General features: G+C 45.1%; 2 protein-coding genes and 1 pseudogene across 3 annotated transcripts; 2 read left to right on the forward strand and 1 right to left on the reverse strand.

Annotated features, from left to right (window-relative positions):
* The first annotated feature begins 229 nt into the window (after positions 1-229).
* Positions 230-4,574, forward strand: LOC136545105 (probable LRR receptor-like serine/threonine-protein kinase At2g16250). Its single transcript, XM_066537143.1, has 4 exons — positions 230-2,012; positions 2,904-3,032; positions 3,624-3,646; positions 3,806-4,574. The coding sequence occupies exons 1-4, from the start codon at positions 424-426 to the stop codon at positions 4,402-4,404; spliced, it is 2,340 nt and encodes a 779-aa protein (XP_066393240.1). The 5' UTR covers positions 230-423; the 3' UTR covers positions 4,405-4,574.
* A 243-nt stretch (positions 4,575-4,817) lies between these two features.
* LOC136545106 (large ribosomal subunit protein uL5m-like) lies at positions 4,818-7,670 on the forward strand. Of its 2 annotated transcripts, none has more exons than XM_066537144.1 (3): positions 4,818-5,004; positions 6,436-7,109; positions 7,197-7,670. In XM_066537144.1, exons 1-3 carry the CDS (start codon positions 4,879-4,881, stop codon positions 7,201-7,203), a joined length of 807 nt encoding a protein of 268 aa, XP_066393241.1. In that variant the 5' UTR covers positions 4,818-4,878; the 3' UTR covers positions 7,204-7,670. The 2 variants fall into 2 exon arrangements, with proteins under 2 accessions (XP_066393241.1, XP_066393242.1); XM_066537145.1 differs by having other exon boundaries at positions 6,436-7,114; positions 7,197-7,669.
* A 1,397-nt stretch (positions 7,671-9,067) lies between these two features.
* LOC136543271 (protein FAR1-RELATED SEQUENCE 5-like) lies at positions 9,068-11,663 on the reverse strand (annotated as a pseudogene).
* Between the last annotated feature and the right edge of the window lie 15,896 nt (positions 11,664-27,559).

Consider the following 27,559-nt stretch of genomic DNA (forward strand, 5'->3'; position numbering starts at 1 on the left):
TGCGAAGCCGCGTCGTCGAGTCGACTCACCGGCCGTCTGCCCACCACCACCAGTCACCGGTGCACGGGCGCATTGACGCGCGGCCGCGCCGATGCCCGTGAGGCAAGGCGGGCCCACGTGAAAGCGGCCGCGACGGCTGGGCCGCGGGCCCCACCCACCCCCGCCTCTCCCATTGTTTACTAGCCCACGCACACGGACCAATGCGCTACCACCTCCTGCGTTGCTTTGCGTTGCCGCCCTAGCTCTTCCCCGTCGTGCTCTCGTGCGTTGGTCAACCCCCCGCGAGCCCACGCATTTCCGCGAGCACCTCGCGCGCGTCGCGGCCCCGCCCGCCTACATCCACATGGCAGCGCCCGCGGCCTGCTAACAGCACCAGCACCAGCAACAGACGCGGTCCCAGCTGCCGCGAGCCGGCCGCTCGCCATGGCGCTGCTGCTGCAGCGGTGGCTGCTGCTCCTGGCGGCAGCGGTGTCTGCGGCCGTGGCGCAGGCGCAGACGCAGCCGCTGGCGTCGCGGACGGACCTGGCGGCGCTGTACAGCCTGCGGGCCTCGCTGGGGCTGCGCGCGCGGGACTGGCCGCTGAAGGCCGACCCGTGCGCGCGGTGGGCGGGCGTAGACTGCGCCGCGGGCCGCGTCGTGGGCGTCACGGTCGCGGGTCTCCGCCGCACGCGCCTGGCCACCGCGCTGCCCCCGCGCGTCGCGCTCGAGGGTCTGCGCAACCTCACCGCGCTCGCCCGCTTCAACGCCTCCGGGTTCGCGCTCCCGGGGGAGATCCCCACGTGGTTCGGCGCCGGCCTGCCCGCGCCGCTCGCCGTGCTCGATCTCACCTCCGCCGCCGTCAATGGCACGCTGCCGCCCGATCTCGGCGCCTCCGGGAACCTCACGGCGCTGCTCCTGTCCAGGAACAGCCTCACGGGCAACATCCCGGCCGCGCTGCTCTCCGTCGCGGGTCTCCGCGTGCTCGACCTCTCCCGCAACAACCTCACCGGAGCGCTGCCCAACGTCTCCGTCTCCGTTTCCCTCGGCGCCGGCGACGCAGCCAACGCTTCCTTGTCCGTGTTTAACGTCTCCGGGAATTCTCTGTATGGCGTCGCCGCCGATGCCATTGGGGCGCTCAGGAGAAGGTTTCAGGTCGTCGACGTGTCCAGCAACTACTTGGATGGAGCTTGGAACGGGTCTGACACAAGAGTGCTTGCCACGACGAATTGCTTCTACGGTGTACCGGGTCAGCGCAGCCGCGCGGATTGTGAGGGGTTTTACAGGAAGCAAGGCGTCCACCTCGTTGATGCTCCAGCGCCCTCGCCTGTGCCTTTGCCAGAGACGAATAAGAAGCAAAGGATCTCCCAAAATGTACTCATTGGAGTCCTTGTAGCTGCCGGAACACTGATGGCTCTGTTTTTTATTGCACTGCTGCTCTGTTTGGTGAAGAGGAGAAGCAGAGGAACAACAGGAGGGAGGGGAGTGGAACTAAATGAGGAAGGGACGCGCTCTTCACGGAGGAGGGATAGCAGTGTCAATCCGGTGATGTCATTGCCACCGGCAGTGTCTCCAGGTGCTGATGATGGACCCAAGAATGCACCTGCCATTTCCGGTGAGTTCACCTATGAGCAGCTGGTCCTTGCCACTGGTGGTTTTGGCGACGACAAACTCATCAAACACGGGCATTCGGGGGACATCTACCATGGTGTGTTGGAGAATGGCTCCCATGTCATTGTTAAGAAGGTTGGTGCAAAGGGTGTCAACAGACATGCGAGTGAATTGGATTTCTATACGAAGTACTCGCACGAAAGGATTGTTCCGTTACTCGCGCATTTGAGCAATGATGATGAGCAGTTCCTGGCTTACAAGTACATGCCAAAGGGGGACTTGACCAATGCATTGCACAAGAAACCTGTGGACACTGCAGATGGCTTGTCCTCCCTGGATTGGATAACTAGACTGAAGATTGCAACTGGCGTGGCTGAGGCTATGTGCTTCCTTCATGATGAATGTAGCCCGCCATTGGTTCACAGGTATGCACTTCTCTGTGAATGTGATCCAGGCTTCTACTTGTTCCATTTACTACTGTGACGATATGCTGTTGTTGCTTGGTGCACCTATCAGTCAAAATGTTAGTCCTTCATGTCCTAGTTTTATTTAGTCTCCTCACTTAGATCATAGTTCAGAAAACCATGGAAGGACCACATGCCTTCCTTTTCAGCAACTTGTTGGCGAATTATGGCGATAGTTATGTTAAAGACCACAAACGAGGTAATAATTATGTGAGAAGTATCTAATATGATGAGATCATTAATGATCTTTAGTACTATCTCCATGCAGAGTCTTTGTTTTTGGATCATTTGCTTGGACGAATAAAATCTCAGGCCTATAGATTGAATATGATCTCTCTCTGTATATTGGTTACAGGCAACACAAATGTAAAATATGCATTTTGGTATGATTAGCCATTTCGGTGTTATTGGTTTTGTTGGGAAAAGTATTTCAGTACTAGTTTGTATGTCTTGAAATCATCATTCTTCTGGATCAGCATGAAGTTTCCTTTTTATTAAAGTCCACAGCAAGTATACCATGGCATTCAGTCTCTATCACAGAACTGCATTTGCATTTGACAGTTTAACTTTGTGTTATGCGGATGTCATCAATCATTCAACGAATCTTTATTTAATGTACTTTGACATAAGTGGAGGTAGTCACTTTTTGTTCCTCCGAACTGTTCGGTTTGATTAATTGTTTCTACCTTTATCACTTTGATTTGACTTGGCTATCCTGTCAGTAGGTGAGTTGAAATTTTCTTAGTTTACAATTACCTCCAATTTGACACATGGTGCTCATTGCCTGGATTTTCCTTTATGTCAATGTGGACATTTGATTTATTATGTTCTCATGTCTTTATTGTTTTGTAGAGATATACAATCAAGTAGTGTCCTTCTCGATGACAAATATGAAGTGCGACTTGGGAGTATGAGTGACATATGCATCCAGCAAAGTGGGGGAAGCCAGAATGTCTTCACTCGGATATTGAGATCGTCAAAGTAATATTGCTACTTGTTCCATCTGTCTTTTTTCCACATACTGCATCAAGAACAACTATACTTAGTAAATGTGTGATTTTGATGCTTTATATGTTAGGGCCAAGGTGGTGTTAAATCAGGCACTAAATAATTATACTCCTAAAAATGCAAGGCAAGACAAGTGACACCTTTGTCAATGAATCATGGAAAATTCTACATATAATCTAGAAATAGTTTTCTTAACCTATCAGTATAGCATGCTTTTGTAGATTCAGCTATATGTACTACGAATTTATGATTGTGATCTGTTTGCCCTATACTTGCTGTTTTTGTTTTAAGTTCAGTAGTTAAATTTTACGTCAGCATATTTATACTTCAGATTGAATTCTGGAGGCATCTGAGCATGCATTTCTATCCCCAGTTAAGGACACACCTATATAGATTTAGTGATATTGCGGTGAATTTTAGTTTCTTTAGCTGTAGTTGACTGCCTTCTGATTTTATTGTGTTTATAGTTGAGCAAACTCCAACTTTTTGTATGTCTGAAACCATTTTTTTGTTTTCCTCTGAAGTTAGTGACTGACGTTGGTATCTGACGCTTTCTTGTGGCAGGTCTCTCGACAAGCACACATCAGGTGCGTAAATCTTCCACATATGCTGCTGCAGTACCTTTAAGAATCCATGTTCAACTGAATCAACATTTCTGTTATAATAATAATAATAATTGGGGAAATTTTTGTCCACGGATAGAAGTTCTAATTTTTTTCTCCTTTATGACCTTTGCTAAATGACAGGTCCACCGGCCACTTGTTCCTACGACGTGCTCTGCTTCGGTAAGGTGCTGCTGGAGCTGGTGACCGGCAACATCGGAATCAGCGGTTCAAACGACGCTGCCTCGGAGGAATGGCTGTCGAACACGCTGAACCACATCAACAGCGGCGACAGGGCAAGCATTGCGGGCATCATAGACCCGCTGCTCCTAGTGGACGAGGACCACCTGGAGGAGGTGTGGGCGGTGGCCATCATCGCCAAGACGTGCCTGAGCGCCAAGCCCTCGCGCCGCCCGACGGCGCGCTACGTGCTGCGTGCCCTGGAGAGCCCGCTGCGCGTGGTCCGCCAGGGCTCATCCCGGTCCAGCTCCGCGCGGCAGCAGCTGCGGAGCTCGTCGTCCCGGAGCTCGTGGCAGTCCGTGTTCCAGGGGAACCACCGGGTGCAGAGCCTGGACGCCGCGGCGGCCTCGGCCTCGGCGTCGGCGATGGCGCTGGACCGGCGGCACTCGATGCGGTCGCACGGTAGCGGAGGCGAGGCGTCCTTCTCGTTCAAGAGAGCCGTGCCGACGGACGCCGCGCCGGAGCCGGCGGCGGCGCTCGACGAGGACGCCGTTGTTGTTTAGTGTAGGAGGACGTTCCCAGCTTCTTTTACGAGAAGGCGGCATTCTTGATTCTTTCCCCACGCGTGATATCACGCCGTCGCATGTGTGTATAATTTGTTCCTGTCTGATGCGTTCATCCGTGTTCCAATATGACAAAAAGAAAGTTGTGCATAAAGAGCATGTTTTGAATATTTTGAGTGTTTTTTGTACTTCACTTTCAGTATGTCTTCCTTGATTTTTAGAACGGAAAAACAAATACAGTTGGGCCGCAGAACGCGCACAGATGGCAGCCCGTATCGGGAGGAAAAAAAAATGAAGCTGGTCCATCATAACATATAACACTAATGCAGATGGGCCTTGTAACACAGATGGCGGCCCATTATAGCCCAAAGTTGGCTCACAACACAGAGGCCGCCCGGACGCAAGGGCCGCCTCCCTGCTTCCGCCCTGACACGAGGTCCACGGGGAGAAGCGCAGAGCAGCGGCAGCGGCGGCATGGCGGCGCGAAACCTCCTGCGGCGTGCGGCGTACGTGGCGGCGTGCGGCCACCGCTTCCCCGTCCCCGTTCCCTCAGGCGCCCTTGCTGGTTCTGGAAGCCGGAGCATCGGCGCCGCCGCTCAGGTCTGTCCATTCCCCTCCAAACCCCTGCCGCTCTGCTTCCTGTGCTAACGCGAATCAAGCAAGCCCTGCCACCCTCCCCCGCCGCCGTTCTCCACCGTCGCTCTCATCTCCTCCGGGTCCTCATCCTCTCCCATCTCCTCCCCGCACCGCCCCAGAATCAAGAATGCTTCCAGGGTCTCCGCGGCATCGGTACTCCCGATCCGCCTTACTCCGTTGGATCGATCCATTTTCCCATTTCGCCCTTTTTCTTCGTTGATTGATGATTGATCCTGGAATCGGTGTTAGCCGTTGTTCACTCAGATTCTGGGACCCGAAACCTACCAAATTTTGGAGTAATTTGGTTTGTACTCTGTAGTGATGCAATGGGATGATTTAAAAGTAATTTGGTTTGTAGTGATGCAGTGGGATAGTTTAGTTCCGAGAATGCGGCGATTGAGTTTGTTTGCTCATGGGATGTGCGCGCCTAGGCTAGGCTGATGCAACAAAGGGAATTCGTTGTTTTTTTGCAACAAATCAGAAGCTCAGATGATGAAATGAACATTAACAAATCAGAAGTCTTGATTGGTTTGTCGGCATGATTTTAGTGTACTCTGCTAATTGAATGTGTGTGAAGGCGAAATTAAATGTAGTTATCCTGAGTAATTTGATTCTATCTGGATCTGAGCTTGAACACCAGGCTGCATTGCATCCTCGCTGTTGCAACTAGCAGAGAGGCATGGGTCATCTGCTCTTAGTTGAGCACTTCCTGAAGGTTGAAGGGTGAAGTTGGGATTTTATAATTCGCTGCTAGTTAGGGTTGAAAAATTAAAGCGCACGGTTTTATTTAGCCATCTCATTATCTACCGTAACATTTGTTGTGTATGTATACTTGCCGCATTGGTGTATCCTTATGTATGAAAAATGCAGTATCACCATATGTATGGGTGATACATAGGGCGGGGTGCTAGAGAATTAATGCTTGATCCTTTCGTGCATCTTTTTTATTACAAGTTTACCGTACACAGGATTACAAATTCCTTAGAGCTTCATATGAATCAAATCAGACAGCCTATATCTCTCAGTTAGCCCAAAGAACACCAAATGACCTCACAAATACACCAATTTAGAATAGAGTCTTCTTGCATTGCAAATATCACTAATTGAACAATGGTACAACAATGTCTTTTACTGCACGCTGTTATTAACTGTATGAACCCCCTAAGGAGGAGTGCCGAATGATCTAGCTGACCTTTTGCAATCATATCAGATTGGAAAAACACATTAAGATTGAGATGTATTCTCTGTCCAAACGGCTCAGATTGTATAAATCTGCATTTTCCTATTTCCTTTTGGTTCTAGCGCCCTACATATAATTCAAAATTTTCCTTGATTTTTTCTGCACATATAAGGTGGAAATGCTTTCTCTGAACTAATTACAGAGTTTACACGCAGGGCCTTCGTCATTACGTGGCCCCATCCACTGTGGAGGAAGCAGTGGGAAACTTGGAATTGCATGCACCCAAGGCAAACCGTCGGTCAAATATCCCAAAGAAAAATGGAACAGCCATGATGCTTCCACTCCATTTCCATTACGAAGATGTACTACGTCAGGATCTGTTGCTCAAACAGAATCATGCCAATATCATGCAAGTTCCAGGGTTGTTTGAGATCAAACTAGCACCAAAAGTAGGCTCCGATCTCAAGATCCCAATTGGAAAAATGGCTATGGAGGTTTTGAGCGGTCAGAGGTTCAAAGAGGCAAAGAGTGACCCTTTTGCTAAAGCAAGAAAGTCTTCTCGAACCAATCCATTTATCGGGGCTGACAAGGACAGTAGCACCGCCTTTGCTCAACCGACTGTTCTCCGAGGACATGAAATGTACAACTTTTTGGTTAGGATGCTGACAGTGATGTCCATGTTAGACTCTCGGGCCGAAATTCGGGAAAACACTATAAAGTTCTTCATGGAAACGGAGTTCTGCGAGTTCTCTCCAGAATTGGAAGACCATTTTGAGATCTTTGAGCACATCCGAGGTTTCAATGTGACTATCGTTACTTCAGCCGATACAAAGGATGAGACCTCGCTACTGTGGAGTGGCTTCATGCTTAATGATGAGGGAGAGACTAAGTAAGGTAATACTGCTGATCTTTGTTTCTGCTTAATCTCCTACTTGCTGCCCTGCTTGAACTGAACCTTCGGATGACTATTTGGCAGGGGCTGAAGGCTGTTGATGCTGTCAAAATGATATTGGAGTTTTGGTGGTTCATGCTCTAAGGAGTGCAATGCAGCATCCTTCTGTTTTGTAGACTGATTACGTGACTGTTCTTCATAGTGATGTGTGGAGCTCATGTTTGATAACTACATCTAGTACTATATATGAACACAATAATCTAGGCTCTAATAAGCATCGTTTTGCTTATTTCTGTGGTTCCTGCTGTAGTAACATGGAATGCCCGTTTCTGTTGACAAAACCATTGCAAAATAGGGCAGCGAAACAGAGTTCCTCATCTTTACTTTACTAGTCCTGTGAACTTGATCTATTGATCTGGGGTCTTAAGTTCCATTTTGTTAGTCGATCTCTAGCTCCTATAGTAACTTTGAGAGCTTGCATCGTTTTACCTTCTCTAAGCCATTGTAAGAGGGCATATATGGCTGTGATGTGTGATCCTGATCATTTTTCTCTCACTTGATGTCACATTGAATCTCTTTTGTTATTTTTATATTATTATCCTATATATATGAAGCGTATGGTCCGGTGTTCCAACATTTAGAAATTATTGAACAAATATTTATAAAACTTTTTTTACTGTTTTGAGGTGATTTGAAAACCCATTGTTTCATAGGTGTATTGTCTGTTACACAGATTAGAGATTACGGCCCAAAACAATCGGGACAAGTTGACAACCCATCGTCCTTACGATTACGGCCCAAAACAATCAGGACTCGTCTTCCTTGACAAGTTGACACTGCTATTGGATTTAACAAAGGTTTGATTATTCGTTTACACATAATAATACAAATTGAACACTTTACTTTGGTCTATTAGATTAATCATGCAATATTTTGATAATAAACCTATTTATTACAAATATCAATGCTATTTTTTATAAATCTAATTAAATTTAAATAATTTTTGACTTAGTCGAAACCTAGGTTACATTATTCCTCATAGAACAGAAATAGCATGAAGAAGACTCAAAATTGAATGTTCAAATCTTAGGAGTTAGTGCTCTATGTTGAGCAATGTAACTTAGTCGAAACATCATTATGTTTTATAAAAAATAAAAAAAAAACAATCATATATGCAAGTATTATAATGGGGGCAACATATGGGATGAGGTTTTAGTTACCTTTGCAAGAGGGAGGAAGAATGAGGTCTTCTGCATTAGAGTTGCCGTGCATTGTTGAAAAAAAAAACTTTGGATATCTTCGCGCTTCACATGATTGGAGGTTTAGCAAGTTTATGTCTATTCCATTTTAGCATTTATTATGTCTTTTAGTAATATATATAAATATATAAGTTTGATCAAATTCTGAATGGTTTGTCTTGGTATGATATTGGAATCCTATTTTTCTATAAAAAAACGGAGTTACAAAAAAAAAAAGCTTTCGCACAAGCTTCCTAAAAATGTCGTGCATTTATAAGCTTTATAAGAATTTGATCACCACATCATATATCTTTATTTTTGTTCAAAAAACCCCCCCACATTCCCAAGGTCAAGATGCAGGCCAAAGCTATGAAGAAGAAAAATAAGGCATCTGCGCTGTCCATCAGAGGAAGACGGCTTGGCGTCGCCTCTCCTTGGCCTCCAAAATCTTGACGAGTTCCTTCACAGCAGAGGGGCAGCTCCTCGCCAGGTGCTCGACATTGTCGGGCGCCATAACCGCCCTCGCGTTCGTCCCGGACGCGATGAACTCGAGGCACTTGTTCTTGAGCTTCCAGCACTTGTGGTGCTCCGTCACCGCCAGTGCCAGCATCGGCAGCACCGTGTCCACGCCGACCTTATGCCTGCACAGCTCCCTCTCTGTGAGCGACTTGAGGCCCCGGAGGCTGTATCGGTCCACGGCCATGAGCAGGTCCTGGGTCAGCACGGCCTTCGCCGGCGCCTCTTCCTCCCGCCGTGCGCCGCTGCCACCGCCTCTGGCACCACCAGCGGCGGCAGCGAGTCGGTGTACACGTAGTGCAGCAGGGCCTGGAACGTGTCCGGGTGCATGTCGCAGATGTGCATGTAGTCCGTGGCCTTCTCCTTGGCATCGCCAAAGAAGACCGCCCGGAACACCGACAATCGCCCTAAATCTTATTGAAACCTCTTTTGGACAAATTGCAACATCTAAATGTATCACTTGCAACAGGCCACTAAGACTAGTTGAACATGGTCCATCAGACATGTTATAAGGAGCATTGTAACATCATAAGGAAGTACTTGCAACAGTATAATAATACTAGGTCAACATGGTCCAGAAGACACTCTCAAGATATAAGGAGTGCTGCAACATATTATTTTGGAAGCATAGCAAAAATAAGATGGAAATAATTATTTCGAACCAATGAAACAACGGATGGAAGTAACTTATAAATTTGGATTTTTAGCACTGCAACATATGATTTAGGTACTTGCAACAGACCGCTACTACCAATTCAACGAGGTCGATTACAGTCTCAGAAAATGGAATTACAGAACATCAATGTGCTTTTGCCATACTTCACCATATGCAGCTGTCTAGTACCCAAAACAGGTCATGCAGCTGTCAAGTACCCAAAACAGGTTACAGAGATGACAAACCCAACTACAATGATCTCTAGTTTCACTAGATTAACTACACATAGAGTAATGAGATGTCCTTGGCTATTTCAGCAGTTGTCCTTGTTGAAGTCATCAGTTGAGATCTCGTTCATTGGCGATAGGAGGAGAAAGCCAGCCACAATCTTCCTGTAGTCGACCATCTAGGCCTGCAAAAAAACAAGCCAAAACTAAAATGATGCCAAATATGAATGAGTGAAATGAAAAAGGGAAATGGACATTGGAAAACACAATCCAGATCAAATTTGATGACCATCTTCTTCTCATCCTAGAAATCCATATAGAGCATAACATAAAGACCACAGTCATACCTTGAAAAGAACCACAAAAGAAATAAATTATAATGGGGTAAAAAAATATTGGGGTCAATGATTTAGGAAAAAATAGATTCACACAGAGGCGTGCATCGAATATGTACAGTGTCTTTTGCTGCGGGTAGTCCGCAGGGTAGATCCATGCAAACTTTGATACATCACGTTTGAGAACACCACTTGCAAGAACAGCAATTAATTTTATTGTAAAATGCTATAAATTAAAGTAAAAATGATCTAGTGCTATGACCTCATTATGAACAAGAACTCAAACTAGAGCTTCAACTCCGTTTCTTTCACCGTTTTCAGTATCTCTTGTGCTGTTTGCATGTATTTGCATGTTTGAACGTTATGGTCGTCTTCATGGCAATAGGAACATGTGGGAGGTTTCTTACTTCCCTTCTTTGATCTACTCTTCTTCTTTATAGCTTTCTCCGTCACTTGTTGCACAATGCTCTTCATCCTTGCCACTTTCTCCTTTGGCCTTCCTTTTGGATCTTTGGTGGGACGGTTCTTCACCATGGCTATGTTGACCATCCTTTGTTCTTGGCATTGATCTACTTCCATACTTGCTGCACTTTCGGCTGCCTTATCATCTTGCCAAACCTTGTCTATTCTTTGTGAAGCAGTTTTATACTTGTCAGGAGCCAAACAAGCATCTGCTGCTAGCCCACTCTTTTTTTCTGCACGCGTTATATCTGAGCTTGTTGGTTGCCGGAACACCAAAACAAGCTTCAGGTGATAAGAGATTTTCACTGATCTTTATGGTTGCTTCCTCTGACCATCTTCTAAGTAAGAATTTCTCTGGAATTTGTTCTACATCGCAGCTGGTGAATACTTTCAGAATATGGGGACATAAAAGTCCATCTTGCTCAAACATATTGCAGGTGCATGAATATGTTGTTGCATTATCTTGGACTGAAACATTGTAGGTTTTCCATGTTAGCTGACCACACCTGTACACTTGTTTTAATATCTCCATGGAAACACCTTCAGCTTCTACAGTGACCTGTCCCTTCCTGCATGATGTTGAGTCACGTAACCGCTCCTAGAATCTGAAGAAAACACTCCTATTGTAGAAGCGTGTAGCTTGCTTGTCAAATGCATATCTCCCCCAAAGTGGTGGTTCTGAAATCTCACCCTTGCATCCTTCAAGATTCTCTTTTTCAATCCTTGTGTCCATGATGTACTCGTATTATGTTACAAATTGCAGCACTAAATCTTGTGGACGCATCAGCTTTCTTGAAGAGCGAATTCATACTTTCTGACCTTCCTGAAGTGCTTGTGAAAGGGAAGAATGATTTCCTGAAGTATGCTAGCACCCACATTGTCCTAGCAATTGACATGTTCTAAAATGCCTCATTCTTATGCAGGTTGTACCTCTCCTCCAAGTTATGCCACAAGAGCTCAAATTCTTCTGGCGTTTCTGTATGATTAATGCAATAATCAAACTCATTAGCAAATTCTTCACTAGAGTTGATCAGCCAACTAAGTTTCTCACAAGCTTTGCTCACTGCATGAAACCTGCAACATCTTAGTCGGTAGTCTGGGCCTCCTGCTTCCGTCATGGAGTCCGACGGTACCGACGAGTCCGGTGGGAGCTCCCCCAAGCTACCCCCCTGGCCGCCGTGGCTAACGCTGCCTTCGAGCGGGCCGCGCGGTCGCTCTCCCCCTTCGGCGCTCCATGGGCACCGTCTTCTCCGACCGTCGCTGGTCCATCTGCCTGGGCCTCGCCGGAGATGCTCTCCTTCTCTAATCCCGAGATGTCGTCAGATGAGCCGCAGACAATGAGAAGGGGAAGGCGGTGCTCGTCCCCAATCGCCGGAGGCACCCGTGCGTGGGACAGGTCCGGGTTCATCGTGGACGCCCGTCGCTCTCCGCTGCCACGCGTCCTCAACAGGCCACAGCCCGTGCCGGTGGCCCGCCGCCGCGTGGCGAGCCCCGTCGTGCTGAGCACCGTCGCCGTGCCCAGCCACATAGTCGTGTGGAGCTCTGCCCGCAGAACCCACGCGCCTCGTTGCAGGAGACCCGCCCGCGTCTCCATGTGCCATGGGCTGGCTCGGGTGTTGATGCGGATGGCTTCACCATCGTTGAGAGCCGCCAGCGCTGGCGCCGCCGTCTCCGCGCCACGCGCCCTCGCCCTGTGTCGCCAACGCTGGTCGGCCTCTGCTTCAACTGCCTGGCAGGGGATCACGTCGCTGCGGTCTGCCGTTTCCCGTCCCGTTGCCTGCACTGCAGACAGGCCGGACACCGTGCCTGTGACTGCAAACGCGGGCGCTCCCCCACCCACGACGTCGATAGGACCCGCCAAGCGCCGCGCCATCGTCTTCGCCAGGAACAGCGACGGCCGCCTTCGCCCTCTACCACCTTGTCGGGCAGGTCCTGCTCTACGGGCCGGGAATCCCCCGTCCCGCCGATCTGCGCTCAGCACTTCGGGACGCCGCCTGCTGGGCCGGGGTCGGGTAGCCGCCCGTTGTCGCAATCACCGCCTCCCCCTCCACCGGCCTCCCCGCCACCATCCCCTTCGCTGGGACATGCAATCCACTCGCCCTGCTACTGAGATCGTCGTCATTCCCCACACGCCCGAGCCCTCTGCTGTGGAGCAAGCCCTCTCTTCCCTCGCGCTGGTGGCCCTGGTCGGCGGCAACCGGCCACCGGTGTCTCCTGCGGAGGTCCGAGCACAGCTTGAGTCGCTCTACCATATCGACGGGGATTCGTTCTCAGTGAGTCGTTACTCTCCTGAGGACTTCCTCGTGCGCTTCACCAACCCTACGGATCTCGACGCTGCTCTCCATGGCCCTATGCCGGTGGGGACTCCTTTCTACCTCATCTGGAGCGGTGGCGCCGCCGGTCCATGGCCTCCGCCGGCGCACTGTGCTACAAGGTCCTCATCGCCATGCGCGGGATGCCGGCGCACATTTGGAACACTGACGCCGCCAAGCGAATCCTTGGCTCAGGATGATCTCTGAGAGTACTTTGTTGCCGCCTGGTGTATCCACCCGCGTTTCATACCGTAGCAGAAGATCTCCCGGAGCCGGAGGTCCCCGTCGTCGTTGAGCCACCGCTCTACCCGCGGGGGCATGAACTCATCCGCTCTGAGCTACCGCTCCCACCTTCCAGCATGCGACGCGTGTCGTCATGGGGTCCATCGCTTGCCCGGTCCAATCCAGGGCCGGTCCTTGTTCGCCCGAGGGAGAAAAGCAGGTCCGCCTGCGACCCTCTGACGGTCATCAGCAGCAGACGTCAGAAGCCCTGTCGCCTTCCTCCTCCCAGGCATCCAAGGAAGCCAGGCACTTCGAAATTCAAATCCTGCCAAAGCGACAATCAACGCCCAGAAGGATTGATCCCTTCCTGGCGGACACTGACCAGGGGGCCAGTTTGCGCCTACGCCTACGGGTGGGCCTTCGCCTGGGCCGACAAACAACTCCGTGTCCGTGGGCTCCGATATCGCAGTCGCCAACCCTCCAGTGCAAGCTGCTGGCACAAAGGCAACACCTGTTGCCGAATCGCCTACAATGGCTCCGCCAACGGTTCCCGAGTTCGTCGCAGCCCTCAAGCGCCCGGTGGGAGACGTGCTGATCAAGACTCCACCACGCCGCCGTGTGTCGCGCCCGCTGCAGGACCGGGAACTCGTTCCCCGCCGTAGTGACCGACTCGCCGCCAAATCGGTTCACCGGGACCCCGAGCCAACGAAGCAGGCAAAGAAAGTGATGCTCGACAAATGGAAGCCAGCGTCGGCATCCATCCGGCGCGCTGCTCCGACCACGCCCGTTGCGTCCATCGCGACAAGATTCCACGAGACCTTCAAGGAGCCACTGTCTTCGTCGAAGCGGGCAGCTATGCGGGAACTGTTCCCGCAGGCGAGTGCCCGGAGGGGCCGCGGCATTGCCACGGTCAGCCTCTGAGCGTCCTCTATCCCCGTCACTACATCTGTGCCCCAATGAGTAACAACAACGTTCTGATTTGGAATGCCCGTGGCTTGAATAGCCCTGCAAGGCGGAGTGTCGTTAGGAGCCTTGTCGTCCAGGAACATGCCTCTGTAGTTTGCCTACAAGAGACTAAAGTCGATTGTGTGTTTGTAGCTATGGCTAATGATTTAACCGGGATAGATTTTGGCTACCTCTGTGTTCCTTCTGAGGGGGCCTCGGGCGGGATTATTGTGGCTTGGGATCGTAGCCTTTGGGCTGCCTCTCAGACGAGCGCTCGTGTCTTTTCTGCATCGATCAGGCTAAGGCCGGAACAGGGAGATGACTCCGATTCCTGATGGCTGACGGTCGTGTATGGTCTGACCCTGTCGCACCTCAAGAGCACGTTCCTCCAGGAGCTGCGTGACGTTCGCGCCGTGTGCCCCGGACCTTGGTTGGTCTGCGGTGACTTCAATATGATCCTTCACGCGGCAGACGAGAACAACGACAGGTTACACAGAGGACTGATGCGGCGTTTTCAGCGTGTGGTAGATGAGCTGGAGATTGCTGAACTGCAGCTCACGGGGCGCCTCTACACCTGGAGCAATGAACGCGACAGTCCCACTCTCGAACGGCTGGACCGCGCGTTTGGGTCGGTGGATTGGATGGCACGCCACCCGACACACGCTCTTCGCGCCATCTCGACGGACTCGTCCGACCACTCACCGTTGCTCCTGTCGTCTTCCCTTTGCAGTGGCGCAACTGGATCTCGGCGATCCTCTCGTCGGCAAGCACCAAGGTCCTAGTGAATGGGAGAACGGGCAGAAGAATTTGCCATGCGCGTGGACTGAGACAGGGCGATCCGCTCTCGCCGCTACTCTTCATCATCGTCATGGAAGTTCTCAATGCGCTAACTACGGAGGCGGACAGGCAGCGCGTGCTCGCGCCATTGCCGGGGAACTCCATCAAGTACAGAGCCTCCATTTACGCGGACGACCTTGTCATCTTCCTTCGCCCAGATCCCAACGGAAAGCAGTTTTTTGGTGCCTACCCGCTCAGCAGGCACTATCCTAGCCATCCAACTCAACCTCGAGATGTGCAGCTGACAGTGATAGTTTCTTTCCTATAATTCTTTCTTCCTCCTGTACATTGTATTTACGTACATATACATTAGCTATACTACTTCTATACCATATATAAAGTGGCTCCCCTTCTATCTCTTCCCCTCTGCCTTTTCTTTCCCCCGTTCTCTCCCGACCAGCTCCCGCTCACTTTTTCCAATTCGTGAACCTTAGTTGCCGCAAATTTCCCCATCGAGCGCTCTCTCTCCCACGACACCTCTCTTCCCCAATCTCTCTCTTCTCCGTTCTATCTCTCTCCTCTACTCTATGCCGCCGCCCTAAACTCTCCACCGCCGCTCGCCGCTGCTCCACTTTGCCGCTCCACTCCGACGCTGCTCTCGCCGCTCTCTCTCTCTAGCAGCAATTTTTTCTTGACAACTATCTTTTTTAAATAACTGGTAAGTACTCAAAGGGTTTATTGTAACTGGTTTTTTTCTATTCTTGATCCATTCTTAGATCTCTAAGTTGCATTACAGTATAAAGTTCAGATCCATGTCTTCGTCCAGCACCATCTTTCTTTATAATATTTCTGCTTATTATTGGAATAAATGCATCTGTCTTTTTTTTGTCAAACTACTCACTGACACGCTCGGTCATATATTTAGATGAACATAATTTTTCCCCATACTGAAACAGTGTTGAATTTCCCTATGATTATGTCTTCCTGTAATATTCCTTTTATGATGAATTTATTTATTTTACCAATATTAATGTATACCTCATTTAAAAGAATGGCTTGTGTTACATATGGAATTTCCCAATGCTTTTGTCTTAAGATTTTAGTATTGTTTTATTTTCCAACAAGTATACTGCTTATAGGTATGGTTCCTAAGATTAGAGTAGGTTGTCGTTTATGCCCAGTTGATAAGTTTAATCTAGTCAAATGTTCATTGGTACTGCAACCTGTGATTAAATTATATATTTGTATCCATGGTTACACATAGTAAGTGGATATTTTTCTTGTCGCCACAATATGTGATCTATTGAAGTCAGAGTAACACGTCCACAGCTACCACTAGGGCAAGTTTTTTTTTTTTGATCCGTTGTGATTTTTGGGCTACGGCTACAGCTGCATGCTGTTATATATAGAAACAATACAAATCTGTTAGTTATTTGCAGACACAGCTGTAGCTGTAAAAATCTGCAGTGACCACACCGATTGTTCAGTAGAATCACCTTTGATTATTTTCTTAGTCTATATTGAAGAAATCTAAATGTCAGTATAAAATCTTCTTTTCAAGTTCTACTCTTTAGTTCTTTTAAAATTGTACCTTGGCAATCAATCTGGCAGTATATCTTGACATTTTTAAAAATGTACTTGCACAATCAATCTGGCAGTATATCTTGGCATTTTTGCACAAACAATGTTTTATCAAGTGTTACTAGTTTTTTAGATGTATTTAACACAATCCACAATGTTTACGGAGCCAAATATTTGGAGTTATATTATATCCTATTTCATAAATGGGTTGAAATATATGATCAGTTATGTAATCAATATAAGGGTCGACTACCAATTCCTACTACTGTTTTATTATTTATTTTAACTGAATGTACGCATAAATAATTTACCATATACTCACTCTACACGGATCAGTAAGCCTATGTGCTGGCTCGTAAACCGCAAATGGAAGATATATACTGCTAAAGAGATAAAGACCGGTGCTAATATAAGTGGGTATTCTACGTTGTTGGTTGGTGAAGGAGCTTTCAAAATTCCAGGACCCTTTGGTTTGCCTCCAAATCTATCAGCAGGTAATATTATCCCTAAAATTATTTTGCAACTACTTTTTGAATCCTTTGATTATAATCTATATTTTATTTTGCATCCTTCCTTTTAGTGCCAGTGATGTCTAGCCCTACTATGCAACCGAGGTTTAAAATTTCCCTTGGTGAACTGTTATTTACCTTTCACCTTACTGTTGAGGCATAATATGCCACCTAAAAAAAACTCTATTAATGTTAGTGATAAACTTAACATATGAGAATCTGAAGCTTCTTGGCATATAAATTGTTTTTTTCTTTGCGTGCTTCCTTGTGAGATTTCCTTTGCATGTTTCTTTTCAGTAATAATATGCATTGTTATTTATAGGAGAATCAAAGAAAACAAGAAATCCAATTTTCTTATTAAAGAACATCAATTGGTCATTCTATTTTGTAGAGAGTGTTGAATTACTGCTATAACAAGCAGAGGCATTTGCGAACCAAAGTTGCAGTATTCTAATGATTAAAATAGTTGACACCTTCTTTTTGTGATTTTGCACGACATTATGTCCACTTTAGTGATTCATGGATAACAACGTTGAACCTGCAGTAATCAAGAGGTGCATTAAAACTCTTCTAGGTCCATTAAAACTCTTTTGTTTTCTAGCATTCCTTTTACAGACTAGGAGACTACAATATTTATTTTGCTAATATCACCCTTTGGCAGGCAATAACATATCCTGCAAGCTATACTAGCATTCATGACTTTGTTGATGGCTTTTCTTCCCATCTTCCTGTGCTGAGGTGAGAAACTCAAGTATCATTCATGAGGGATTTTTCTTTTTGTTGCTATATACGGCACTAGTGTATGTGAGTTTCGTGCTGATGAGTCTAGCACAATTTACAGACTTACGTATTCTCACTCTTATACACCACTTGCAATTTAAAATCCTTAATATACTTCCGATGGAAAATCTAAATTCTAGAAGGCAAAAACATGTTGAGAATAGTTCACAATTTCACATTAAGTAGTACTAATACTCTAGGAATGTTATTCTGATTCTTATACACCCCTAGCAATTTTTACTCCGTAAATTTACTCTGGATGGGAAATCTAGATTCTATAAGGCGATAACTTATTGAGAATATATCACATTAACAAGTACTAATACTCTAGCAAACGGACCCTAGTGGTAGCAGTGTTGTACTCACCAACACAGCATAGAATGACTACAAGTTTACCACCAAGTACCTTTTTAGCAATCATTCTTTTGCTGGTAAATTAGTATCCTATTTGGTGAGGAGTCTTTTCATTATGCAGTCATTTTATTCTTTATTTCAATGTTTGACTGCAAGGAAAATAACTTCTGTCGCAAGCAAAATTAGTCAGGGTATTTATTTTTGCCACTTCAATGTGAACTCTTGATATCGAAGTGTAGTGGTAACAACAATTACCTTCATTCGGAAAGATTATTAAAATTGCTTTTATTGCACAATTCATCGCCAATAGTCCTCTAGGTGTAGGAAGCACATTGTCCCTAATGGTTAGCTGCATAGAAGATCAATCTGGCCGACATAGGTGAAATGTTGCATCTGTAAATCTTATGGGGTTTTCCTGTTCTGAAAATGTCCTTTCTTTTTTGTCTTGATTGTGCAAAAGAATTTTTCCTGACCTTTTTTTCTTGTCCATATTCAAGATCAATCTTTTTATTGACAGCTCGCCCGATCTCTTCTCTCTGTTGACAGCTTGAGGTCTTCCCCATTTTGCATAACTCCAATCCCTCTTTGACGCAACCTGTTCTTCAGACCACCGAGGTGCGCCAGGCCAGCAAGCGATGGCGCCACATGGTGGCCCCATTCGGCTTACCCCATATTAGGCTTGTTTTTTCAGTCGGAACAATATTTTTCTCTCACAATAATTCAGCCAGAACAGTGTTTTCCAGTCAGTTTCAGCCAAGATTCAGACCAGCGAACGGGGCCGGTGCTGCCATTCCACCTCCAGATCATCTGAATGATTTGTCTCGGACACGACTTCCTTCAGCCAGCTCATGCCTATTCTCCCAGTGTCACAGTCCACCAAAAGCGTAGCCTTCCCTCCGGACAATCAATCTTGGCAACCACATTTTTCTCAGAGGTACTTCTTGTTTATTGTCTTCTTGAGGTTTATCCAAATTAATTTTGCCACCTTCCCAGTGCAGATTTGATTTCATACGCTTATGTGATTCTCTCTCTCAAAAGAATCATATGTTAAATGTTCTTCTTTTCTATTGAAGAGTTCAAGCTGAGAGGATCTCTTTCATGGACCTTACACTATGTAAAAAATGATTTTTAAGTAACGGTTCGATTTTTTTGTAGGGACGGCTGGTGATGGAGCCGCCCCTACAGTGACGTGCTCAGATGCCCAGACACCAGCTGCCCCTACAAATAGAACAGCAGGGGCGGCTGGTGATACGAGCCGCCCCTACAAATAGGGTCTAATTTGTAGGGGCGGCTCAATCACCAGCCGCCCCTAGAGTTGCTATTTGTAGGGGCGGCTTGTGGGGCGGCTGGTGATTGAGCCACCCCTACAAATGCCCCCGTATACATAGCTCCGATTTATAGGGGCGGCTCAATCACCAGCCGCCCCTACAAATGACCCACATATAAAATAGCTGCAGCACCTTCTTCCTCCTCGGGTCACTCACTCCAACCCGTGAAAGAAAGGTGGGGAGCCCTTGGGCACCTCCTAAAAATTGCTCTACTAAGGGGGAAGGTTTTGGTCTTAAATTCTTTGGTGGAGAGGTTCTAGAAGGTAAGAAAATACTTTTCCACACTTTTTTTTGAAGTTTTAATGGTTGGTTAGTGAGTAATTAGAGTTTTATTTTTCTCTCTCTTCTATGGTGCTTGAGCTACTTATGAAGCAAAATTAGACCCAAATTTTAAATGTACTAGGGTAAATTAGAGAGGGGAAAAAGATCATACCCTTATTTGGTCCATGTTTCTTGATTTTAGTGAACAATTAGTTAGTTTTATGGATGTTTCATGTGCATGTGGATCTAGATCTAGGGTTTTGTTTTTTTTATTAATTTCGTTTTTGTAAATTTATTTTTGATGAAATTGGACTAGGGTTTGTATGAAAGATATTGGGTAAAGTATAATTGTTGCTAATTGTTGTCTTTGAAATTATTTATTGTATTCAATAAATATGTATTTTAATTATTTATGGATAAATGGGCCATTAATTAATTTTCCTCTACCATGGTGTATTTGTATGCTTCATGTAATTATATTAGATTTATATTCATATATATATCTGAAGTATATACAATTATTCTCAAGTAATTATTACTTTGATTCATTTTTATATATATCTGAATAAGTAGTCCTTTAATATTTGTTTTGTTGTTGTAAAAGATGGAGTACAGGAACTCTTGGATGTATGGTTCGTTAAGGTTCAAGGCAGGTTTCCGTAAAGAGGTGGATAAATTTATTGAAGCCGCAAAGAAGCATGCAACAACATTGAAAGAGAATAAGGATACAATTATTTGCCCCTGTAAAGATTGCAAGAACCATATGGCATGGACAAATGTGACTATCATCAGATCACATTTGATTATGCGAGGATTTGTTGAGGACTACACAGTGTGGATTCATCATGGTGAAACAGTTATTGTTAACGACGAGGATGAGGAGGAATACGACGACAAAACCATAGAATCCCTGTCCCAATATTCAGCAGAGCTTGATGCATGAATGGATTTTGAGTTTGGTAATGAACAAGGTGGTGATGCTGGTGGTTGGGATGGTAACGACGAAGGTGGTGCCAATAATGATGGTGGAGCACGTGTCGGGGATGAAGATGATTTGGAGGACATGATTCGAGCCCTTGGACCAGAGATTTTACTAAATAGCCCGAAAGGTCTAGAAAATTTGGAAAGGGTGACAAAAGCATCAAAGGAGACTGTGTATGGTGTTGAAAAGGGATGTCCGACACATTGGACATTGCTACGTTTTGTGCTTGAGCTGCTCATCCTAAAGGCTAAGTACGGCTGGTCAGACTGTAGTTTTAATGATCTATTGCATCTCCTATCATGGGTGCTGCCACAACCAAACTCAGTTCCCACCAACACATACCAAGCGAAGAAGGTCATAAGTCCATTGACAATGGGGGTTGAAAAAATCCATGCATACCCCAACTACTGTATACTTTTTCGTGGTGAAACATTCAAGTCACTGGATAAATGTCCCCGGTGTGGGGCCAGCCAGTACAAGAACAATGACCTTTACGTTGGGGATGAACCCTCATGGGGAAAAAGAGGAATAAGAATGGTACAAAAAATGTGGTACAAGAATTTCAGCCCCCAGAGGACACTCCATTAGGCAACGATGCAAAGCAGAGAAGAATTCCTGCCTTGGTAATGTGGTACCTGCCAGTGACCAACTACTTGAGACGTATCTTCCTAAACCCTAAAGAAGCCGCACTCATGACATGGTGGGATGATGAGCGCAAGGTGGATGATGATAAGATTGCACACCTGGCTGATTGTAGTCAGTGGCAAAGGTTTGATGAGAAGCACAAAGAATTCAGCGATGACCCAGGGAATGTACGGTTTGGCTTGAGCACCGATGGAATGAATCCCTTCAATGAGAGGATGAGCGACCATAGCACATGGCCAGTGATCTTGACCATGTACAACATCCCAATATGGTTGTGTCGGAAGAGAAAGTACCTTCTCCTCACTATTCTTATTTCTGGCTCTAAACAACCAGGCATTGATATAGACGTGTTCCTCGAGCCTTTGATGCAAGAAATGGAGAGGCTATGGAGGCATGGGGAGCAGATGTACGATGCGTTCCGAAAGGAGGACTTCATATGTAGAGCAATAATATTTGTTACTACCAATGATTACTCCACGCTATTTGCTTTGTCTAGACAGATCAAAGAAAAGACGGGATGCTTGGTTTGCTTGGATGGTACTACATGGGTGTACCTAGATGCATCCAAGAAGATAGTTTACCTAAGGAACCGACGCTTCTTAAAGACAAGTCATAAGTACCACAACAAATTGTTCTTTAGATTTTATGACAACGCCCCAGAGATTGAACCCCCTCCGGAGAGACGTCATAACGGAGAACACGTGTACAAAATGGTGAAAAACATACGCATCGTCTATGGAAAGAAGAATCCGGATGGGACGGACAGAGATAGAAGCACACCTCCTATTGAAGGCGTACCTTTCAAGAAACAATCGATCTTCTTTCAGTATCTGCCTTATTGGCCAGACTTGGAGGTCCCCCATGCCATTGATGCTATGCACGTATAGAAGAATGTCTTTGAGAGTCTCATTGCTACCTTGATGGACACAGGCAAGTCAAATGATGGTCTGAAAGCACAGAAAGACATGGTGCAACTAAACGTGATGGCACAACTTCACCCGGTACCTGAGGCTAATGGAAAATACACTCTGTCCGCGGCGTGCTTCAACCTAACACCAGACGAGAAGAGAGCTATATGCACTTTCCTGAGGGGGATCAAAGTCCCAACTAGGTTTTCAGCAAATGTGAAGAAGCTAGTGTCGATGAAGGACTTGTCAATAACACACTGCAAGGCTCATGATTGCCATGTGATGCTGACAGTGTTTCTACCTATTGCAATCAGGGCTATAAAGCCAGAGTTCTTGAAAATGGCCATCACCTGCATGTGCTACTTCTTTTCGAAGATCTCACAGAAGACGATTGGCAAGTAAGAGCTGAGTGACCTACATGAATTTGTGATGGAGACACAAAACCAACTAGAGATGTGTTTACCTCCTGCTTTTTTGATATAATGCCACATCTCATGATGCACATGGTTCATCAAATACAGGCGCTAGGCCCTTGCTACTTGCATGAAATGTGGTCCTATGAGTGGTTCATGTCCGTTCTAAGTCGATACGTGCATAATTGAGCATACCTAGAGGGCTCCGTGATAGAGGGTTATAGTACTGAAGAAGTCGTCGAGTGCTGTCAAGAGTACCTAAAAGTACAGAAAGGGATTGGTAAACCCGATTCTTGTCACAAGGGTAGGCTGGCTGGGAAGGGCACCAATGGTAGAAAAGTGTTCATCGACCATGATTACAAAGAGGTGAGTCGGGTGCATTATAGTGTCTTGCAGAGTACACAACTGATGCAACCGTACATTGATGAACACTTGGCTATCATTATGGTGGAGAGAAATGGCCGTTCAGATGATTAGGTCATGAAACAACACAAGCAATGACTAACTACATGGTTGAAGAACCAAAACATACCGCCTGGAGAAACCATAGACTCTATTACCATCAGTAGGTTGGCGGAGGGGCCATCAAGACAAGTGACATCTTGGAATGCTTATAAGATCAATGGGTATACGTACTATACCCACGCAAAGGATAGTAAATATGTGAACCAAAACAATGGCGTTCGAATAGAGGCTCTCAATGGATTAGGGCTAAAGATCTAATACTTTGGCATCATTGAAGAGATATGGGAACTTGACTATGGAAGGGATATAACGGTGGCCCTATTTTGATGCTGCTGGATCAAACAACACCAACTAAACGAGATCGGATTGAGAGTCCTAGACCTCGAGAATCTAGGCTACCAAGATGACCCTTGGGTGCTCGCTTCACGTGTCACACAAGTTTTCTATATGTCTGACCCACAAAGTAACCTCCCCCCGAAGAAGAAGACAAAGCACGTGGTTGCCTTCGGGAAACAGCACATTATTAGAGTTGATGGCGTGAACGATGTTGAAGCTTACAATAACTACGATGAGATGCCGCTATTCACAGACTTTTCTAAGAAGATCAGTGTTGTGGAAAAGAACCTCCCCAAAGACATAATGCCATGGGAACAAAAAGATGTCAAGGGGAAAGTCGTTACAATGGGCTAGCTAGTTGTTGAACGTGGAGTGTTTGTGTAAGTGTGTGTTTGTAAGACTTGATTTATGCATGCGTGTGAGACTATATATTTATGTACGTGTGTAAGACTACATATTTTTGTATATGTGTGAGACTACATTTTATGCATGTGTGTGAGACTACCCTTTGCAACATCCAGATGACTCTATTTGAACATCCACTCTATTACTACTAAAACTTTATGAAATCACTTAACACTTTATGAAATAAAGAAATGACCAAAACAAAAGTAGAGGATCTTGATGAGTTATACAACTTTTATATTCATCACCTTTACAGCTGAAATCATTTAGTGTTTGAAAATAAGGTTTGAAGCTGTCATTTTCTAACATTTAAAATTTGAATTGTTCAAAATTAGTGACAAAGATAGATGACTAGACTAAAATGATAGAGCATGATTTTAGAAAATTTTAGGGAAAAAACCATCACATTTGGAGTTAGTATGAGGGAGAAAAACTAGTTACAAGTTTTAGCCACAGATTAAAAAGAGAAATCACACTTGTTCATCATTGATCATCATGAACAGTTGTGATTTTTGTTTTTAATCTCTGGGTAAAATTTGTAACTAGTCTTTCTTCCTCATACTAACTCCAAATGTGATGATTTTTTTCCTAAAATTTTCTAAAATCTTGCCCTATCAAGTTAGTGTGTTGATTTGGTCATTCTTTTCATTTGACAAAGTTTGAGCACTTCAAATTTTCAATTTTAAAAAAATAATAAGTTCGAACAAGATTTTCAATCATTAAATAATTTTAGCTGAAAAAGTGATGAATACCAAAGTTGTATAACTCATCAAGATCTACAACTTTTATTTTGATCATTTCTTCATCTGACAAAGTGATATTAAACATTGTTCATAAATCAACATGTTTCTCGTATAGTTCATGAAACTATGTAAGCCTGGGCAAAATACCCGATACCCATTACCCGTACCCGAATTACCCGAACCCGGACTCAAATTACCCGAACCCGAGGTACCCGATCCCAAATTCGGATAGCGATTTTGATTACCCAAAATTAGTTTGGGTAATTCGGGTAATATCCCCCGGTACCCAAACTACCCGAACTACCCAAAGATTTGTTTTGTCTTTATATTCATCATGTGTTGTTAGCTAAACCATTTAACTTATCACTTTATTAGAATATAATTCTCTCTATTTGAATGAGTGACTGTAATATATTATTCTCTACAAATTGCTATTGAAATTCTATACAAATTGCTGCTGAAATTATGTATAGATCGCTACTGAAATTTAGTGTATTTTGTTGTTTTCTGTAAATTTGGGTATATCGGGTAATACCTGAACCCGAACCCGAATTATCGGGTACCCGAATTATCGGGTACCCAAATTTGCGGGTAGTGTTTTTTCGGGGGTAATATCGGGTAGCAATTTTTATTACCTGAATTTTGAATTACTCGAATTACCCGACCCGAAAAAATCGGGTAACCCGAACGCCCAGGCTTAAAACTATGAGTCATATGTGAATTTATGAACAATGTATACTAATACTTTGTCACATGAAGAAGTGACCAAAATAAAAGTTGTAGATAGTGAGGAGTTCAACAACTTTTATGTTCACGACTTTTATTGTTGAAATCATTTAAGGTTTCAAAATCTTGTTTGAAGTTGCCATTTAGTGAAATTCAAAATTTCAACTGTTCAAATTTGGTCAAATGAAAATATGATCAAAATAAAAGTTGTACATATTGATGAGTTCTACAACTTTGGTATTTATGAGTTTTTCATCTGAAATCATTTACTCTTTCAAAATATTGTTTTAAGTTGAAATTGTTTGAATTTCAAAATTTGAATCATTCAAACAAAGTCACATGACAAGATAACCAAAATAAAAGTTGTATATGTTGATGAGTTATGCAACTTTTATGTTTACAATATTTTCATTTTATTCATTTAATGTCATAAAATTATAGTCGAAGTTTTAAAATTCAAATTTTTAATTTTTGTTTTTTTGTTTTCTATATTGTTTTGACTAAAATTGTTTATATATATATATTTCTTCTTATATAGAATAATACAAAATATTATATTTGTGCATATACATAATTTTTTTATATTACTTTGTGTTTTTATGATATAAAAAATATAGAATTTATAATTTTAAAAAATGAAAAATATTTGTAGGGGCGGCTGGATTAGGAACCGCCCCTACAAAAGCATTTGTAGGGGCGGCTGGATCAGGAACCGCCCCTACAAATGCATTTGTAGGGGCGGCTGGATCAGGAACCGCCCCTACAAATAGTCTCGAGTATAAAAAGGAGGGCGCACGGGAGTCATCTAGTCTGTGCGCTGTCTTCTTCCTCCGACGCCGTCAGGCTGCCTCGCGCACCTAGGGTTTCCGCCGCCGGTCCCGCGCCCACGCCCGCCCACACTAGCCCCCGGCGCTCGGCGTCCCATGCCCGGCCCCCAGCGCCCGCCCCCACGCGCCGACGACGCAGGCTCTCGGCCCCCGACGTCCTGCCCCCGCATGCCGACGATGCAGGCTCTCGGCGCCCCGCGCCTGGCCCCAGCGTCCCGCCCCCGCATGCCGATGACGCAGGCTCTCGGCGCCCCGCGGTCGTCCCCAGCGTCCCGCCCCCGCACGCCGACGACGCAGGCTCCCGGCGCCCCGCGCCCGGCCTCCTCGTCGTCTTCTCCGCCATCAGCAAACACTCTTCCACTTCTCAAGCTCCAGGTACCTATCTATCTATGGATATATATAGACCTTGCGCCGTGCCATCTCGTCTGGGGCTTAGACCTACATCTTGGTACTGGATGCCCTAATGTTCTTCTTTAATTGGACGTCTTAATTGATTGGTCGGTTAATTCTGCAATTAGAAACCTGATTTCTCTATTTCTTGAGATCGGGGATTCTTGATTTCTCTGTTCTAAGCTGGGATTGGGAAAAAAAAACCATTGTCCCTAGATTTATCCTATCGCTGCGTAACATATTCAGATTTTATTAATATTTGACAAGACAATGCAACCAGCTCAAGTGGCCGAGCTTATTATATTGATTGAGAACACTTATGAAATATAAAATAATAACAACCTGAAACGGCCATTTACCCTAAATCATCTCTAATCTTTGGGGACTAAAAATTATTAACATCATTTTATCTCTTTTGGTTGCAAGTGGTGTCCACTTGCCATGTCTACCAGTAGCTTATAAACATGTGCACGATACTCTTGATCGTATGAGTTAGGTTTTGTTTGTATCCTATAAGCTAATTGTTAGCTGTTAAAAGTAGCTCTGATGGATCTAAACACCCTAGCTAACCTATAGTCTAACTAATAGCTCAAAATAAATTATTTAGCTAATAAAAAATATTAGCTGATACTAAATAAATTATTTATAGTCAATGCAAATTATTAACTGGTGTTAATATGTTAGTTAATATTTAGCTAAATACTACTAACTATTACCTAGAGGATCCAAATAGAGCTAAGCTAATATGTTAGTTAACAGTCCGCTAATAAAAAACTATTAGCTGGTTTCCTCCAATAGTTAGTTGTTAGTTAATAGCCCGCTAATTAAAAAACTATTAGCTAGTTTACTATTTAGCTAAGTACTACTAACTATTACCTAGAGGATCCAAATAGAGCTAAGCTAATATGTTAGTTAATAGGCCGCTAATAAAAAAACTATTAGCTGGTTTCCTCTAGTAGTAGTGGTTTTGTTATATGCAAAATGGTGTCACTCATTAGTAGTGGTTTTCCATAGCTCCAGTTTGATATGTTCTACAATGTGAACTTACTCGATTCTTTTTTTAGCATTGTTGAGATAGAGTTATGTTTTGAGGGCAAAGACAGAG

Source organism: Miscanthus floridulus, chromosome 3 (genome assembly GCF_019320115.1).
Source record: "Miscanthus floridulus cultivar M001 chromosome 3, ASM1932011v1, whole genome shotgun sequence".
Taxonomy (NCBI): Eukaryota; Viridiplantae; Streptophyta; class Magnoliopsida; order Poales; family Poaceae; genus Miscanthus; species Miscanthus floridulus.